This window comes from Symphodus melops (assembly GCF_947650265.1).
Source record: "Symphodus melops genome assembly, chromosome: 20".
Classification (NCBI taxonomy): domain Eukaryota; kingdom Metazoa; phylum Chordata; class Actinopteri; order Labriformes; family Labridae; genus Symphodus; species Symphodus melops.
In genome coordinates, this window is record NC_136710.1 from 18,774,110 (window position 1) to 18,793,002 (window position 18,893).

Genomic DNA, 18,893 nt, shown 5'->3' on the forward strand with positions numbered 1-18,893 from the left:
AGTGGACGTCGTGTTAGTGGCATGATTCCATATCAGCCCTTACAAACTTGTCTCAAATGCTCCACGCGTTATTTATATATTTTTTACCCCCTTTTTAAGCTGCTTGATTTCTCAACAAAGATTTAGAAGGCGGTCGCCGAGTGAGTCATCTGTCACTTGATGACTTAAAACAGTGAAGCACAGACATCTCAGATGATCGTTGTTTAATCAGAACTAAAAGTGTGTGAGACGCTGTAGTGCACTGTCGCAGGTGAGCGTGTCTCCGACGCAGACATGGAAGCAACGATTGTACGTAGATCAACTCACCTGACACCCCCCCTTAAGTAACTGAATGAGAGGTACTCCAACTTCAGGGTCTTCATCACCTTTCTTTGACCGTCATCAGACACTCAGGAATTTTTTAATACGAGCATTCTGCATCACCTCCCACTCAGACCTGTGACAGTGCATCCGTGTAAAAACCTTTCTGTGATCGTAGAGCAGAACTTCTTGACGACTGGTCCAATCGAAGCTCACCCTCCCAGGTGGCTGTCGCTCATTTAGAGTTTTAGGGTAGAGATAAAAAAAAAAAAACGAGTTAAGCCATGGCGGTTTGCATCATCAATGCAGAGAGGGTAACACGAGATCCTATGCAATACCCGGGCGCATGGAAACCTTCAAGAACAGGAGACAAGTCATTCGCTTCATTTTTGCATGTTTGGTTTTTGAGCGAGGGAGGCCAGAGAGCGAAAAGAAAATGCAGCATGCAAACATCACACTCCATCTTTTTTTTCTTTTTTTTTTTTTCTCTCTGTTAGGTTGAAGAAAAATATTTTAAGTTTATAATAGAAAAATAAAAACACACAGCAGAGGTTAAAATCAAGTGATCGAGAGAATGACCGTGTGAGTCTGTGAATGAGCGTGTCGCACAATAAAAGCACTTAGGAGTTGAAAGGAATACGTCACACCTTTCTCTATTTGATTCTTCCATTTTGTTAGGCTGATGTGTGTTTAAAAAATAATATTTAAAAAAAAGAAATAAAAAGACGAGAAAATGCATCGGGCGAGGGTATATATGCATTCGAACGAACACAGAGTTTGCAGAGTTTCAGTTACGCTGTGGTCCGAAGAACAAATCGAGCACTGAAAACTTCCTCGTCTTTTCATTCCCACTCAAACGCTCCCCCCCCTCCCCCTCCTCCTCCTCCTCTTCGCTCCTGAACCCCACCTGTCCCGAGTAGCTCTGTTGTTCTGATCTCATGTACACCCTGAGTAAATTATTTTGTTTCATTGTGGATTTTTCTTAACATCTAATAAAGGAATAAACCAAAACCTCAGGCCTTGGACTCCACTTGTCTTTTTATTCTTCACCCCTTCAGCGAGAGCGCAGTACCTCGTCTTGACACTAGAGGGCAGTGTGAGGAAGCTTTTAACTGATCACAGCAGGCTTTTAGACTTATTTTCCAAATGATGCTAACTGAGTGTTTTTAGGATACATTAAGAGTCACGTTAATATTTATTTTGTCTTTTAAACATTATTGTATTTATTTTTTATCCTCCTGCAGCGTCCACTCAGCAGGCTGCCCAGATATATTACTAAGGATATATGATGTTTCTTTAGCAGTACGCTTTTGGGGTTGTATTTTATAGAAAGCTAGAGGGGCTCTAAGTTTAAATCAAAAACAGACTGCTGCTGACTTCTGCAGGGTTTTCCTGGATGCTGATGTGCGTCTGAAGTTTTTAATTACGAAAGTTTTATGTCGAAAGTTGCGGTTTAAAGTAGAAATAAGAAACAGCCAGTCACAGACTTGAAGGCGGAGCATGGACACGCCTCTGCATGTCAGAAATTAAACTCAACAAACAAGGAAATTAGTTCATAAAATGCTCAAGTGTTTACTGGGGAAAAGATTGGCAGATTTAAACTTCTTTATTAAATATTTGTTTTTATTCACAGCAGTCTCCTGGATTTTGTGAAGACAAGCATGTTTTCTTGTTTGGGCCCTGATAATAAACTGTTCCCTAAAGCAGGGGCCCCGAACCTTTCTAGAAGGTTTCAGGTGTCAGTCAGCACGTTTCAGAGCTGGTATGTACAAACTAAACAGTCTGTGTTCATTATTCACTGACAGGAGGAAGAAGAAATCAAGAAGTAACGCAGCTGATAATTCATCAGTAAAGTGAAGTTAAACAACATGCCAGATGAGAGCTGAACCTTGATATAAACTGATTTGATGAGTGAATGTAGCTGCTGTTTCATGTGATATAAATGTTTTTAGACTGTTTTGTGAATTTTATGAATCTGAAGAGTGAAAGCAACTTTGGTGGAAAATAAAAGATTCTTAAATTCTATTATCAGTGCAAATGTGGGAAGATTAATCCTGAAATAAACTGCTGAAAAACCCCCCACAAATTAAGAGATACATAAATTATAAATAAATGATACGACCTTTTCATGTTATTGTTGTAACATTTCTAACCTTGTTTAACATTTAAAGACGATGGCAATAACACAAGATAATGAGAATAAGTTGTGCAGGCTGCGAGGTCGATTAGTAATGCCTTCACGTCCAGACAACAAACAAACAGGTGAATCATCGACGGTGATCTTTCTGGACTCGATTACTCAGCACTCACGCGCACAAGTTTGTGTTAAAATGGCGACGGAGGCGTCGAGACAGGTAAACGATGCCGAGTGAACTTGTGTGACGCGCTTCGTTTGAACACCTCACGCGCACGTCGGGAAAGAAAGTGTCTGCTGGTCTTCAGAGACGCCGCGAGGTTAGAAAAATGTCTCTCGTTGTTTGAACTTGGTTTGGTTGCACTTTGAGGAAGCGGGTTCTGACGTCACAGCAGCGTCAGAAACACTTTGCGAGTTAGTCCGGCTCGACGTGTTCACCTGAACACGGGGAGCGCGTGCACTGACTTAACGCTGCTGCTGTTTGGACACACGCGAAAAGCTGCGTTGAGTTTCGTCTCTGCATGCAGGGAGGGGATGGTGGTCCAGCGGAAACTCTGCAGCATCATCATCATGGAGCGCCCCAGCCACCGGCAGACACCTGCCGCCCACCTGTAGCATCGACCGGCGGCAGCATGGCCAACACGACCCACGGAGCTCCGGAGCGGAGAGACAGCCACTGTGGTAGGTTCACTGACACGCGCGCACACCTGCTCAGGTTTCTGATGCATTCAAAACTGTCAGCATTTATTGAACAGAAACCCTGCACGAGCTCTCCTCCATCTGTGCAGAACCCCGTTTAATAAACCCCTTATTTAAAATAAACTCCCAAATATGATCACTTTGCAAAGGTAAAATAACTCAAATGTTTGGCTTTCTGTGTAAATGTAAAAACAATCTTAAATTCTGCGTGTGTCTTATGTAATATAAATGTATAATAATAATTAAAAAAAACTCACAAAACGCATGTATGTATATATCATTTATTTATTAAGGGACAGTACTAACTTACAGCTGAGGACAAAAACAAATAAAATAGAAATGCAAAGGAACAAGTGACACTAAACAATAACAGAAGGTGAAGGTTAAACATGATCACGTGTCTTCTTTTTAATCCTCTGTTTGAGGTGTGTATATGTCAGTATGTCTGGGAGAATATTCCAGTATTTAGTTGGTTTGACTGACAGAACAGTTTGTCCTGAAGTGTGACGTCACAGTCTCCTCTAACTGATCCCACCTGCTGACTTCAGCTTCACAAAGGCCTCTGATGTCATCACCTTCCCCAGGTGACATGCTTGTTTAGTCATGGTGGACCACGCTTCACTTCTTTAATGTAATACACTGAATGTAGTTAATGACAATAAAGCTATAATAACATAAGTAAACATTTAACCAGGCCAACACTAACACTACGAGTTAAAGGCATCTTTAATTATCAATAAACAATAACGGCCTGTTACATTTTGTTGATCATTTTAAACCACTCTTTAATCCGGCTGTCATTTTTTTATGATTTTTATTTTTAAAATTGAATCTTTAACAACAGAAGTGCATTAAGGTGATATTCAGAGTGACAAACATTAGATCCATTAACCGTTTAATGTGACATTTTATTAATCATTTAAAAGTCGACTTAAACCTGGCAAACTTATAATTCACTAAAGAGTCTGAATTTGACCTGTGCGAGCTCTGCCCTCTTTGGGCAACATTAAATATTAACAATAAACAGCGACTGATATGAAGCAGAGTAAATGAGGCTGAAATAACATGATAATAAAATATGTCATGATGTAACAGCGGGGCATGAAAACAGATACACCTGATGCTCGATAACAAAGTGCAATCATGTGATTATATAAAAAGAGGATTTACTTTATTGAGACACACACACACACACACACACTTTTCATACACTAAGATGCCACACTTGAAGTGTTTTTTATATATATATTTAACTAAACAACATTTGACGTCGGTGAAGGTCGAGTGTACCTTTTTAAAGACTCTTCTTCACGCAGCTAACGAACCAGAACATCTTCAATAAAACTGACGTGTTAATTCACCGCTCACGTATTTGATCTCAGGACGCCAGGCGGGGCGCCAGGCGGGACGCCCAGTCCGACAGAGCGTGTACGGATGTGAACACCTTGATTTAAAGGTTGCGTGTGCTTCACGTGACCGAAGCTGTCCTGAAGTGAGGCTCACAAATGACTTGAATATTTCTCCTGTCATGTGACTTAGCTTACGTTCACTCCTCGGAGCGTTCCAGTCTTCTGCTGATCAGGTTTATTCTTCCAGAGTTCTCTTTGAGGTGTGTGTGTGTGTGTGTGTGTGTGTGTGTGTGTGTGTGTGTGTGTGTGTGTGTGTGTGTGTGTGTGTGTGTGTGTGTGTGTGTGTGTGTGTGTGTGTGTGTGTGTGTGTGTGTGTGTGTGTGTGTGTGTGTGTGTGTGTGTGTGTGTGTGTGTGTGTGTGTGTGTGTGTGTGTGTGTGTGTGTGTGTGTGTGTGTGTGTGTGTGTGTGTGTGTGTGTGTGTGTGTGTGTGTGTGTATTAGCACGGCCTGCTAACCTTTAAAGCTAAGTGTCGAGGGACTTTGTGTTTTGATTTAAATGTGGTCTTTCAGGTCCGGTCCAGCAGCCGTGTGTCGCTGTGCTGGATTATTCCCACAGCGGCACAGGAACAACCTGCTGCTGTGTCACATGACGGCCTGCAGGTCAGGCTTCACAGCGCCTGGCTTTGAGCTTGAACCGTCTGCAAAGCGTTGAGCTTGACTTGAGGGATTCATGTATTTACCTTCCCGCATGTCACACAGTCCGTCTGTAAACAACAACAAGGCTTTATGTCCCTTAAAGAACAGCAGGTGAAGTGTTTGTGGACCGGTGACGGCGTCAGCACGGCGTCCTCACTGAGGCCCCGCTCACCTTACAGCTCGGCCTCCTGTTACAGCCGCTCCTCTTCTCTCTGAGGCCCCAAAAGAAGCACTTTGTAAAACTGTGGGGGGGGGGGGGGGGGTATTCCTTTTTTTTTTTTTTACATTTTTTATATTTGGTGCGACAACGTGACAAACATAACGAAAACCAGGAGAAGGGATGAGACGATACAAAACAGAAAAGGCAACAATAACAAACTACAATAGAAAACAAGTAAATGAGTTGGAGCAAAATAATGACACGGGAAATACAAAACTACACAAAATATAATAATAATAATAATAATGTTTATTTTAAATTCATCAGTCAAACTGTGCTCATCAGGAACTTTTTTTTTTTTTGAAGGCGTGTCCGGAGGAGCTATCGTGGAGAACGGCTGTGAAGTCAAAGACCCGTCCGCCTCCGACCTCCACCATCACGTGAACCGTCGCCACTGTGTTCCCAGGATGCACAGCGAGCCCATGGTTCCCGCCTACACGCCGACCTGCTCCTCCACGCCGGTCTACTACAGCAGCCCCCAGAAGAGCTGCTCGGACCTGAACCAGGACAGCCACAGCTTGTCCTCTCAGGACTCGGGGATCCCGACTCTGGAGATCAACCCGCCGGAGGCCATCGTACACGGCCACCGCCGCTCGGGAGACGGCGGCCTGATCCTGGACTCCGCCCACGACTCGCCTGCTACTCTCGCTTTGGACGATGATCCCTCTGAAAGCAACAGCATCCGCAAATCTTCCACCTTCCCTCGCAGCGGGTACGACTCCGTCCGTCTCTTTAGCCCCGCCTTCAGGTTGTCCACCGCTACAGGGATGAGCATCGGGGGCGGAGCCTTGAACCGCAGCGACGACATCTCGGTGTGCAGCGTGTCGAGCATGAGCACCGAGCTCTCCGTGTCCAACGAAGACATCTTGGACTTCACCGTCACCTCGGACTCCAGCGCCATCGTTACCTTGGCGACGGACGTCAGCAACGACGCTCACTTCTCAGACGTGACCCTGTCGTCGTCACCCAGAGACTCGTGGAGCCCCGGTCCAGGAGGTCCGGAACAGGAAGCGGACGGCAGGCCGAGGAAACTGGGACCTCTGGCCAGCTTATTCAACCGGTGAGTTCAGATTGAAACGTTTGAGTAAAGAAGTTTTGTTTTTTTTAAAGCTGAAGAAAAGTTTAGGGAACGAAGTAAACGTCGGTAAGGTGAATGTTTGGAGGAAAGAAAAGTGATTTTTTTCCCCCTCAGGATACTCGCATGAATTTACCTTCAGGATCCTTGTTGTTTGTTAAACTCAACTCAGGAGTTTTCCCTTCCAGACGTGTCTGAAAATTAAAAGCCGTCAAGTCAGTCAGAAGTCTGAAATACTGAAGCAGTGAGGGTCCATTAAACTTCACAAAGCTGCAGGGATGGGCATGGGGGGGCGAGGGGGGGGGGGGGGTACCAGGACCATGATGGACAGATGCTTCAGCTGCAGTAAGAGAGAGATGAGAATCAGTCCTGCACTTCCTCTTGCGATAGACTCTTTGTTAAAAGTCCTTTTTGGATTGCAACAGCAGACGTTGCTGTGTAGCTGTTGCTTCTTACCGTTGGTGCAGGAAGTTGATGAATCTTCAGCTTCACTGTGACGCCTCACGTCTCAGGTTCATGTGTGCTGTAGACCTCTTCTTCTCTCCTTCTACTGCTGAGAAAGTCATGACCGCCTCTTCACCGGAGTGTGAGTTTACTGAGTCTGCCTCGGGTTGTTTCTGTAGACGGATGTGAGCGATGGGGAAATAAAGAGAATCTCCTTGTAGTCTTACACATTAGAGATCCTGCAAGATCCGGTCTTTGCAAAACCTGAGACAAACTGCGTGAGTCGCTGACACGTTGGTGGAAGATGTTTACACGTCTGCCTCCACACATCAGAGAACAGGGGGAGACTTCCTGCTTTATTTTGAGTCACGTTGGTCAGAGAGAGCCGACCCGGATGAAGTTGTGTCAGTCCGGCTCTGCTGGACCCGTCTGCGTGCGTGAACTGTATCGTGTCGAAGCGCGCCTCCTCAGAGCGAGCCGTGCTGGAGTCAGAAACTACCTCACACTCATCCAACAGACCGGAGTGAGCGAGCGAGCCTGAACCTCTCACAGCTGTAACCTGACACCTGCTGACCTGTTTTATTGTGTGTGTGTGTGTGTGTGTGTGTGTGTGTGTGTGTGTGTGTGTGTGTGTGTGTGTGTGTGTGTGTGTGTGTGTGTGTGTGTGTGTGTGTGTGTGTGTGTGTGTGTGTGTGTGTGTGTGTGTGTGTGTGTGTGTGTGTGTGTGTGTGTGTGTGTGTGTGTGTGTGTGTGTGTGTGTGTGTGTGTGTGTGTGTGTGTGTGTGTGTGTGTGTGTGTGTGTGTGTGTGTGTGTGTGTGTGTGTGTGTGTGTGTGTGTGTCTGGACGGGATTCAAGTTTGTTCAAGGTTGCTGCTTTTATTATTTGACGATGGAGCCAGTAATTTTAATTAAAGAGTTCTACAACAGCTGTGAAAAATAAAAAAATAAAAAGTTTGATTTGATCGTGATGTGACAGAAACGATCTGTCCACATGAGCTCTGTGTTCTTTGTTGGTACCTGCAGGATAGAAACAGGACTGACTGATGTAACGAGCCCGTCACAGGTTCAGTGCAGCGGCCGGCGGTGCTTGGACTTGCTTGGCGTGCAGCACGCTGCTGGCAGGATCAGGCAGTCCGCCCGTGACAGCTCTGGTCATCATGGGCTGATGAGCTAATGTTAGCACGCTGAAACGCCCCAAAGAGGTCATCTGGGAAATCCAACGAGCTAAATGTTAGCAGCAAACTTAGCATGCTGATGTTAGCATCGAAGTGCTCAAACTCCTTCCTCCTCATGTTAGCCGAGGTGTTAGCTGCATGAAACGCTCGCCGCCCCCCCCCTCAGTGACAAGAAAATGATGACACTGATCCAAAGGTCAATGGTCAAATGGGCGGGACATTTCCAAGAACAGAGCCGATGGACGGTCCAACCGACCAATCAGATCAGAGCTGTGCGGAGCGGCAGTGCATGAAAACATTAGCGATCGTACTTTAGTCGAGATGCATGAAGCTTCAAAATAAGACGGGACCTTTAAGTCTCCACGTTTCACTCCACAGAGTTTGTAAGGAGGTAAGAAGTGGCGAGCAGTCGTCTCCATCAAGACGTTTTAAAAAGCTGACGTGTCGCTGCTTCCTCATCGTGAGTTCAGGAGTGTCACACACGAGTTAGAAGCAGGACTTACGCAAGGATTGCAAAAGAAGAAGAAGAAGAAGAAGATATTGCTCAAACTTACTTTGAGCTCTCTCTCTCTTTTCAAACTATGACAACAAAGTGTTTTCAGATCCTCCTGCACGTCGACTGGACTCCTTCAAGCCGTCATTATCGCACAGACACCTCGCTAAAGAGATCACACACACCAACAAACCACTTGTTCCTTGATGAAGTGTGTTTAAACACGCCCCCCCCCCCCGTCTTGTTATCTCTCTCTGTTATCTCTCCTCCCTCTCTCTCACTCCCTCGGTGCCCTTCAGACTTTTTCTCCTCACACACATTCCTCCCCTCCCGTCTGTGAAGTCAGTCCCGTCTTCCTGCGCTCGTTCACTCTCTGTCCTCCCTGGAGCTTCTGTGGACCTGAATGTGGACTGAAGCAGACCCTTTGAGTCCTCTTTGTTTGACCAGCCTGTCAGACTCGTTTTGAGTCATAGCAGCTCCGTCCCTGCTGCTCTTCATCGACAGGTAAGATGAAGACTCGTCCTTTTTCATTCTGAACATCCTGTTCACTCACACACTCTCGAAGGGAGCGACACTCACCCGCCTCCTGTTCCGACTTGTTCTGTACTCCACTGCGAGCGCTTTCTCCTCGAGTGTTTAAACCACACGAAGACTCGAACCCAGCGTCCCAGCACGCCGGCCTCTCGGCTCTGCCGGCTGTTTCCAGTCGAGCGGCCGAGCGAAGCTGCAGCCGTTCAGCCGTCTCGTCGCTCGCACTGAATGCAAATCCTGCTCTCTGGTTTTGTTTGCTGAACACGCTGCAGAGAAACCATCTGAAAGTTCTGCTAATCTCTGCACTTTAAATCTATGCAGATTATTTAGAGGGTGGCTCAGGGGTTACTCGAGTTCACAGAGGGGTTACACTTTATCGCCGCTTTGCAAATCTGTCACTTTGAAGGAATGTTTGTGTTGAGATTAAAAACCGGCTCTTATCTGCACTGACGGAAAAAAGCGAAAGATTTTAGATCTTTTTGATAAAGTTTTAATTTGAAGAAGATAAAAGTGTTTGGACTGCATTCAGCTTTAAACTCTTTGAACCTGCTTCTGATGTGTTGATGATTTATTCCACTCTTCAGTTTGTGACTCATTCATTGCCTGGCGTTGAAGCAGTTTGGCAGAACAATAAGTCTTTTCACACGTGTTTGTATTTTTTTAAAGAATGGCGTTCGGTCTGTCGTCACGTGCAGATTCAACGATCTGCTTCAGGAAACATTTTCTTACTGATGTGTATCAGCGTTCTGGAGATCTGATACTGTATTTTTTCACCCTGGCAGCGCTGAAGCTCGGTGACGTGAATCCTCTTCGTGTAGCGCCGCCGCTCAGCGCCGCGAGGCCACGTCATGTCTCGACTTCCTGCCCCAGAAAAGCGTTTAAAAAGGACCCGGACAACAGATGGAATAAAGACTCGTACGCCACATGACGAACAGATTGTAAACTTCGATAAGATAAAAGTTGATGCTTGTTTCTATGGCAACAAAAAGAAACGTCTATCTTATTGTTTCTCATTTACAACTATTGGAGCCAAACTCCTGCACGCTGTCTTCTTCTAAATCGCACCAAGGGCGACGTTTCTGTGTCCGAAACGACGACACCGTGTTCGTGGAGTACGACTCCGCCGGTGCTTTTGGTTGAAGGTTGTTTGTTCTCTCTGAAGCTTTGGTAACTTTTCACTGCTGTCCATCATTCAGGTCACGAAGAGTGAATCGTCTTAAAACACGCAGACTCAAAAAAATATGAACATGAATGTGAAAAAAAAGAAGTTGAAATCCTGGTGATCAACTCGTCACATCGAGGGATTTAAGACTTTCCTCATTTACGTTTTAAAGAGATAAATCCATCTGCAGTGATTGAGATGTGAAAGATGCTTTCATGGTCTGACTGTTTGTCTGTTTGACTTTCACATCCACAAAAAGGTTTCGGTGGAGACTCTTTAGTCTTCTTTTAATCCAGCAGGTAGAAAACGATCAGCTCGGCGTCTTTCTGGAAACAATCAAACTCTCAGAGTCTCAGTTTGTATAAAGGGATTGTTGGTCTCAGGTGTGTGGCTAACTCGTCTGACCTGAGCTGCTTCATGAAAGCCTCGCGTCCCCCCACAGGATGAGTACACGCCTCCCCCCCCCCCCCCCCCTGCATTGTGTTTGTGTGAAACCGTTTCTGTTTGCAGAGCAAAAGAGAAAACCACACACACATGCACACACACACACCTCTGAAGAGCGTACACTTCCGTCCCACGTTGACGCTTCCACACGTTCAGATTGAAGGTGAAACGTCCGATGTAGAAGTGGGATCATGTTGTGAGTGTGCACACGTGCACACGTGTAGTGAACGAGGGTCACGCGGTGAGAGGAGTTAATGTTTATCAGTCTGTGATCAGCTGCTGACCAGGGTGTCACACACTCGACTGATTTTAAGGTTGACACACAGTACGACGTCTTTGAAGGATCCGCATGAAACCTGGAATAAATAGAAGTCTTGTTTGAGTCTTAAAACGCTTTCAAAGAAAAGAAGTAGGTTTTAAATGTGTGCAGCAGACACGGCCTGTTCTCTGTCAGTGGGTCAAAGGTCAGATCACAAGCAGCTTGTTTAATGCTGGACAGACGAGTCGTCTCTGGTTGATGAGCGAGCTGCACTCATCACATCGAGCCGTCTCTGAAGGTGAACAAACGGCAGGACTCTTTGATGTGACACGTTCAGGTCATGTGACTGGCGAGGCTTTGATCATGTTTTCACAGCTTCGCTTCTAATCAAAGCTCTGAGATGAGTTTATTGATCTGGTGTTGTGTTCAAACACCTCCTGAAACAGCTGACAAACACTTCGCTGCATGTGTGAGCAGCGCTTCAGACTTTGCCCCGCGCTGTAATGACGTTATTCATTTGTCCTTGTTGTCTCTCTCAGGAGCCTGTTCGCCCGGAGGGTGAAGGACAGTCGGCCCGTGGAGCCGAGGGATCCCGGCTGGAAGCTGTTTGGAAAAGTCCCACTGCGTGAAACTCCCACCAAAGACCCCAAGAGAATACAAACGGTAAAACTGTCATTTTAAAGCTTCACGCCATCGACGCGTGAACAAACGCTTTCTGACCCTTAGAGGCGGAGTCAGTGGCACTTTTATAAACACAACATTCACTGGGGTCTGAACTCCGAGGCAGGGTTCGAGGGCTCATCGCTCCTAAGAAGCACACATTTACTGTTTGTACCTACACTGCAGGCTGCCGCACAACAGCCCTGGCTGACCTCCGGTGTTCAGCACCCGTATGTCCAACAGGAAGCACACCGACTTTGCATCCGCGAGTAAACGCCAACACGAGGTTCACCCTTCCTTTTTAGCGTTTCGCCTCACTCTGATTTATATTTTCTCTTCTTTGCCGCTACGTTCACATCCGTCATTTTCACGTCCTCTTCTAAACTCACCTGTGTGCTGTCATTGGCTGGAGGAAACACGCCAGCGCCCCGCCCAGAAACGAGTAAGAGGACAGGGTCACCTCCACACACGTACGGAGGCTCAGAAGGGACGATGGCGCGGCTTCACTTGTGTTTTATTCTTTCAGGACTCCACTTCCTTTAAGACCGCTCTTCTTCTTCTTCTTCTGGTGTTTTTATTTTGGGTGAAGTTCAGTGGTGACTCAACTCACTCCTACCTTGAGCAAACCTTTTTAAATGGCAACATCTGAAGCGCCGCTCGGCTGTGTTTGAACCAGATGTTAGTGAAATGAGCCGACAGGAGGTTTGTGTTTGTGTACGGACTGTTTGTTTGGTTTTCTGTGTTGATTTGAAGAGATGATAACTGACCCTCGCTGGCTCCAGCTTTTCTTCAACCCAAGGAAGCAAATGTGTACTGATGGATTATAGACTGGAATAGTTTTATTAGTGAGTTAGCATTTTAGCGCCATGGGTTCCTAACTCTAAAAGTCAAAATGGATTTTGAATGTGTTTAGACGCGTGAAATAAGGTCTGTGGTTAACACATGCTGAAGAGATGTTGACTTTTGTCAGACGAGATAAACTACGTTAGCTAAGACCCCACTTGTGACTTTTAAAGTTTTTACGCGAACTTTAAACGGCGGTTGCTAACAAGTAGCTAACTGAGGCTACAGTGGTTGTCATGGAGACATTACACATCATCACGCCTGGAACTCTCTCCCTAATCCTCCTTACAGCCTCTAGTCATGTTTTTCAGTGCTCTTGTAAATATTAGGTTAATAAACAACTTATTAAGCTAACGTTTAGCTAGCTTGTCAAATCCACTGATTAGATCGATGAAGCATAACAGTCGTGATGTCATTATAAACCGACCGCGGTGTAGTTAGCTTGTAGCATAACGTTAGCTTTTTACTTCTCTGGGCTGCATTAACTCTTCAAACTTCATATAAATGATGTTCATCTGTAAAGATTATCCCGCTGAACAAAACAGCTACACATCAGAAACGTGTGTTTGACACAGAGCTTATTTTCTGCAATGATCCAAAATCCAATGCAAATAAGCGAATTTTCGTAGGAACCACCAGCGCCATTTTTTCGGGTTGGCCTACAAATATATGTCATTACTATACCAGTCTATAAATTGTATCAAATGAAATTGAACTGGGAAGAAGAGAATGCAAACGTTTCCTCTCACTGCTCAGTTTTTTTAACCTCGTCAAAATGTGACGTTGCTACATGTTAGCAGCGGATTCTTATGATTCATGTTTTCTTTTCGAGAGCCGTCCTTTGAAACAAACGCTCCACTCGTATCGTTCGTTGTTCACTTGGTCTTATCGGGCGTGGGCGTTCAGGCTGATTGTGCAGCTGTGTGACATCCACGAGAACAGTCGACTAAGGTGGTGCGAGAGAGTAAGGATGGCAACACATGTCTGTGAAACAAGGTTAGCCTTGTAGTACTTTTATCCTCCTGAACAGCTTTGACTTCTTCACTCCGTTTAATCTTTCGGATTTAATTGAGATATTGTCTGAAACCAAAGATACTCAGATAGATATTGCTTAAAGGAGCAGTTTGTCACTTTGACCCCTAGTATTTAAAATGTGTACTGCAGTCTAAACTCTCATCATCACAGAGAGCTGTCTCCGCCCCCTCCTCTCTAGAGTGGATGCTCACACAGGTCAGCATATGGTGGACACTGTAGCTTCAGTGTTTAGCCAGCTCTGCATGTGGTGGACACTGTAGCTTCAGTGTTTAGCCAGCTCTGCATGTGGTGGACACTGTAGCTTCAGTGTTTAGCCAGCTCTGCATGGGTCTGTAAAGCTTTCTGCGTTCTAACCTCTCTCCATGTTTCATCTCCAACATTGATCCTAGTTTGAGCAGCTTTCTGCTGCTGGAGCTTATTAGAAACATGCAGAGGCTTTTTAGCTCAGGTACAATCACTTCTATCTGAAGCAGTTCCACTGCCCGCTTCCATCGCTGCAACACCTGTTCACCTGATAACTGCTCTCATATCTGGCAAACCCAGGGGCATCCAAAACGGCCTTCAAAGCCCCGCCTACCTTCTCTGGTCCAATCAAATCCAGAGCATTCAGGAGCAGAATCTAAAGCTCCAGGTTTCCTTCATGTCTGATCATAAAGGTCACTTTATTGTTTCATTCAGCAGATATCTTACAGATTGGTCCTGTAATAGTATATAATCAGAGTGTAGGTCATTTGAACGTTGGATTTCCATGTGGAGCTGCAGCAGTTTTAAGGTCCTGAACACTTTCTGTTCAAAGGTCAAAGGTCAAAGGGACCACAGTGTGAAGCCTTGATCACTCTGATCACTCCACCATGGGACAGGAAACGCATTAAACACACGATGTCAGGACTTCAGGGAGCAGGAGGACTTTCTCAGGTGTGTTCTTAAATACCTGAAGCACAAAGCTGTGAACACTCCCCATCAGTGATATGAAGATTATTTTTGATTATAATATTACATTATTATTACTCCCTACAAATTCTCAGTCCTACTCTGAACTGTCAGGATTCATGGGCTGACCCCGATAAAGTCAAGGTGCCAGAAAGTCCCGCTCTGCTTCTTCCAGAAAATCTTCTTTTAGAATATTTTTTTTCCATTGAAGATCAAGAAGGAAAATGAAACCACAAAAACATGTCCGACTTCCTTCCTTACAGTAGATCTTTGTCTTTGTCGCACACACACACACACACACACACACACACACACACACACACACACACACACACACACACACACACACACACACACACACACACACACACACACACACACACACACACACACACACACACACACACACACAGGATGACAGCTCTCTGCTGGTAACATGAAGAAGAAGCTGGCAGCCTGTAATTAGAGCCGGTGGAGATGTGTTCGTGTGCTGCTGATGAGAAGAACTGCAGCTTATACAGACAGACTTCACACACTGGCTTTAAACGCCTCTTCTGTTTGAGCCTCTGGTTGGCATTCATCTGTTCGAGGGTGCAGAAACTCCTCCGTCTCCTGTGTGTTTGTAACTTTACACGGGACCTCTGGAGTCGTCTCACTCGGCTCCACTTTCAGCTCTTTGTCTTCCCTCTGACGCTGCTGTTTAAAGGCGGCTCTGCGCGTGCACGCCGTTTGTCTTTATTCGCTGCGTTATTGTTCTGCTGCCACCACACAAAAGCGTGCACTTTTTTTTATTATTTCCACCTGCAACCTTTCCGCTTTCACAGGAGCTCCAGTTAAATGCTGTAATCGTCTAATGTTGCTGTGAGTCTGAGGACTCGACGCTCCGACACCCGGAGGCCTGACGTTAATGTCTGCTTCATGTGACCTTTTGAACGTTCGAATGAGCCACTCTGAACTCGAGCTTTCTGCAGGAATTGGGTCAAAGCGTCTGACTGTACATTTAGCACTGATATTGAATTTTTTTTCTAAAAACTCTACAAGTGGAACAAAAACTCTGAAGATTGGGATCCCCTCTCCTTCTCCTTCTATTTTAGATTTTAAAATCTGTAAGCTGTGTTGTGGAGCATCCACTGCACCTTTTTATTAAAAATCATGCAAAAGCAGAATAATGACGAGGACGTTTAGCAGCTTGTGAGTGCCTCACAAAGGCAGGGTTCAGAAAGGACACATTTGAAAGACGTAGTGCTTTGTCTTGATGAATAACTCGTTCGCACTGTCCTGACTGGATTCAGAGAGCACAAAGCTGAGCGGCTGAAACCTGATCCATTGCTCTGAGGTTGATTTAGAATGTCTGCCAGGGCTCAGCAGAGCGCAGAGCTTCTTTCAGTGCAGTGGTGGTGACTAATAACACACGGCGGTGCTGATTTGCTGACACACAGGCGCACACACAGAGCGGCAGAGATAGACCTGATGCGGAGCGGCTCAGAGCAGCGTCACTGCTCAGAGAGAGAGAGAGAGAGAGAGAGGGCGATAGAGGGCGGTAAAGGTGATAGAGGGGGTATCATGCTGCTGCTGCATCATTCCCAGCGCGGGGTGTGTCCCTCCTTCGGCAGCCTGACTGTCCCTCTGCCCTCCTTTTCCACCACCTCCTCCTCCTCGTTGCCTCCTCGCTCTTGGGCTCCTGGTTGCCGGGAGTGAGACCTCAGCAGCAGCTATGACGCTAGGCTAAGGTCCTGGAAACCAACCTCCTCCTCCTCCTCCTCCTCCTCCCTCATCCCGCTGGAGGACTGCTGGTCTGTAAGGAACTGCAGCGTTCATGGTGAGTGAGAATGTGAACGGCGAGTGACCCACTGTCTCTCTCCTCGTCTGTCTGGCAGCATCAGAGGACATCGGTAGTCGGAGCGTGAAAGGAGAGGCAGCGGAGGAAGAAGAAGAGGACGACTCGGGTTTCAAACGGTCGCTCGCTCTTTCAGCTCGTTTATTTAATCTCTGCGCTTCGTGACAGTCAGGTTGTCTCCAGGATTTTATTTCAGCTTGTGTTGATAGAATAATTTCCAGCGAGGACGCGTGCCACAAACTTAGTGCAACAAAAGCACGTGCGGCAGCGCGAGAGGAACGTCTCCTTTTTCTATTTTGCATTTCTGAAGCATGTCGAGGGGTTTCCTCCGCCTGTTATCTCTGCAGCAGTTAAAGAGACAGAGAGGAGGACACTCATCAGACCCCAGTGTATCGCTGCTCTCAGCTCCATATCTTTACTGAAACAACTTTGCACACTGGCTGTCAAATCAGCTGTTTGACAACTGAACACTTGTGTCAAACTGACTCTGCAGTGTTCAGTGACCTTCGGGGGGGGGGGGGGAGAGATAGTGAGATATGATAACGCTGTGACTTTAGAGTTTGCACGGCCAACATTCATCATGACTGTGAAAGCTTCACTGACACTTAAAGCTTCACGAGGTGTTTCAGGAACATGACGGGAAAATACAGAATTTTGTGCTTTTAACCCAAAAACATCACGCCACTCCGCTCCCTCTGCTGGCTCCGCTCCCTCCGCTGGCTCCGCTCCCTCTGCTGGCTCCCGGTCAAATTTAAAAACTCTGCTGCTCGCGTACGAAACAGCGACGTAAGTGGCTCCTCCTTCCTTAAACTCTATAATCCAGCTGTACACTCCTGCCCGCCTGCCAGTGAAAAGCGTCTGATCCGTCCTTCACAACAGGGTCCTAAGAAGCTAGCTGGACTCTTCTCCTCTGTCGCCCCCCGGTGTTTGAACAAGCTAACAAACTCCTTTAATCTGCGGTCACTTTGCTCCTTTAAGAAAAAGCTAAAGACCCAGCTCTTTATGAACACCTACGACCTTCATGATGTTAGTGATGATGTGGATCAGGATCTATACGATGGCTTTGATGCTGATTGGAACTCTCCAGAACAGCTGTTACTTCGTCTCCTGTGTGTCCAATCAGACTTGAATCTGTATGTTTGCACTTCCTGACGTCTGAATCCTCGCTTGTGTTCTTCCTCTCTAATGTTCGGTGTCTTGAATTGTGAAACAGCTCCAGATGACTTTCTTTCTGTTTTTAAAGTTATGTTGCTCATAATATAATATGACTATTTAATCATTTTATCTGGCTATGGAGGGACGTTATGGCAGCTCAGTACGCAGCCCACAAAACTGTGGTTTATAAAGTCACAAAAACAACAATATGTTGGCATTAAATTGACTTATTCACTATGTTTTCCCTTTTCAGACTATTCCAAACTTCGGATAGTGAGCACGTTGAACCGAGCTCGTAGCAGCTCAGCTCGCAGCCCCCTCTTTTATAACTGAGAACCAATTTCTGCTTTATTCATTTGTTTACATTTTTTTCCAAAATTGCTGTTTCTAATTTTTTTTAATTTTTAAAGGAAATGACCTCTGACCTTTACTCTGCTAACAACATAATGAAAGGTTTGAATGGTCGGTCAGGTTTAAAACCAGAAGTTTGAGTTTATGTTCCAACTACGCTACCGGCGACTCACAAGTTTTAATATTGAACTCTTTTAGGGGGAAACGTTACCGTGGTTACCCTCAGATTGATGATGAAGTGATGGGGAGGCGTCTTCAGTAGCACTTTATTTAACTATTGATGACTTCATATTACAGAACTGTGAAGGGGATTAGAGTTACAGAAGTGATTTATGAACAGACCTGTGACCGATCAGACTACATCATGAGACCCGGTCACACTGGATTCTGTTCTGGAGGGTCGCTCTTAGGTCCTTTATGCACTCGCAGGGTAAGCATGAAGACTTATTTCAGGCTGCATCATGTGGAGCGACATGTTCTCAGAGAGCTGCTTCCTGCTATCTTTCATTTGAAATCATTTTCGACCATTAGCAGCCAGCGTGACAGGCAACCGGAGAGCTACCAGGAAACTGGAGAGCTTTACTGAACGCCAGCGGGACAAAGCTGGTTGCCGTGGCAGCAGGTAATCATGGGATACGGTTGCTACTCCTGCAGCTTAAAGCTACAAACCAAACATGCAGAAAGAGTAAAGTTTCACCCAGGGAGGGGAGGGAGGAGGAGGAGGAGGAGGAGGAAGGGGCCATGAGGAGGAAGTTTAATCATATGTAGTGCTCAGACTTGTTTTGTTGAAGTGTTGGCAGCTGGTGATTACTGAAGAATGAAGTGAAGTGAGCAGCGTGAAACAGCGAGGAGCGAAGAGATCAGAGGAGTCGAGGCGGCGTGTGCAGCTCATGAGGCTTTAACGTCCTGTCGAGGATTTCTCTCCAATCAGGCTGAACCAAACAAACAGCTGTGAAATCCTCAACGTGGAAAACAAACCAGTTTGATAGTAAATCTTGTAACCAGGGCCCGACGGACATGATACCGATATCAACCCTTTATAGGACACTCATTGAAATAACCTCAGTGTCTTATTAGGGAACATAACAGAACTTTATTTCT

At 45.9% G+C, this 18,893-nt stretch overlaps 2 protein-coding genes across 3 annotated transcripts in view; one reads left to right on the forward strand and one right to left on the reverse strand.

Moving 5' to 3' along the window:
* LOC306841228 (equilibrative nucleoside transporter 2-like) overlaps positions 1-2,914 on the reverse strand; it is a 112,389-nt gene extending 109,475 nt beyond the window's left edge. For both annotated transcript variants that reach the window (XM_079371007.1, XM_079371006.1), the window contains exon 1: positions 2,900-2,914. The gene's annotated coding sequence lies outside the window, so the exon portion shown is untranslated. The remainder of the gene's footprint in view (positions 1-2,899) is intronic.
* Positions 2,704-18,893, forward strand: part of tbc1d14 (TBC1 domain family, member 14) — a 29,645-nt gene continuing 13,455 nt past the window's right edge. Inside the window, exons 1-3 of the mRNA XM_079370969.1 lie at positions 2,704-3,115; positions 5,705-6,458; positions 11,521-11,644. Of these exons, the coding sequence (XP_079227095.1) occupies positions 2,956-3,115; positions 5,705-6,458; positions 11,521-11,644 (1,038 nt within the window). The 5' untranslated portion in view covers positions 2,704-2,955. The remainder of the gene's footprint in view (positions 3,116-5,704; positions 6,459-11,520; positions 11,645-18,893) is intronic.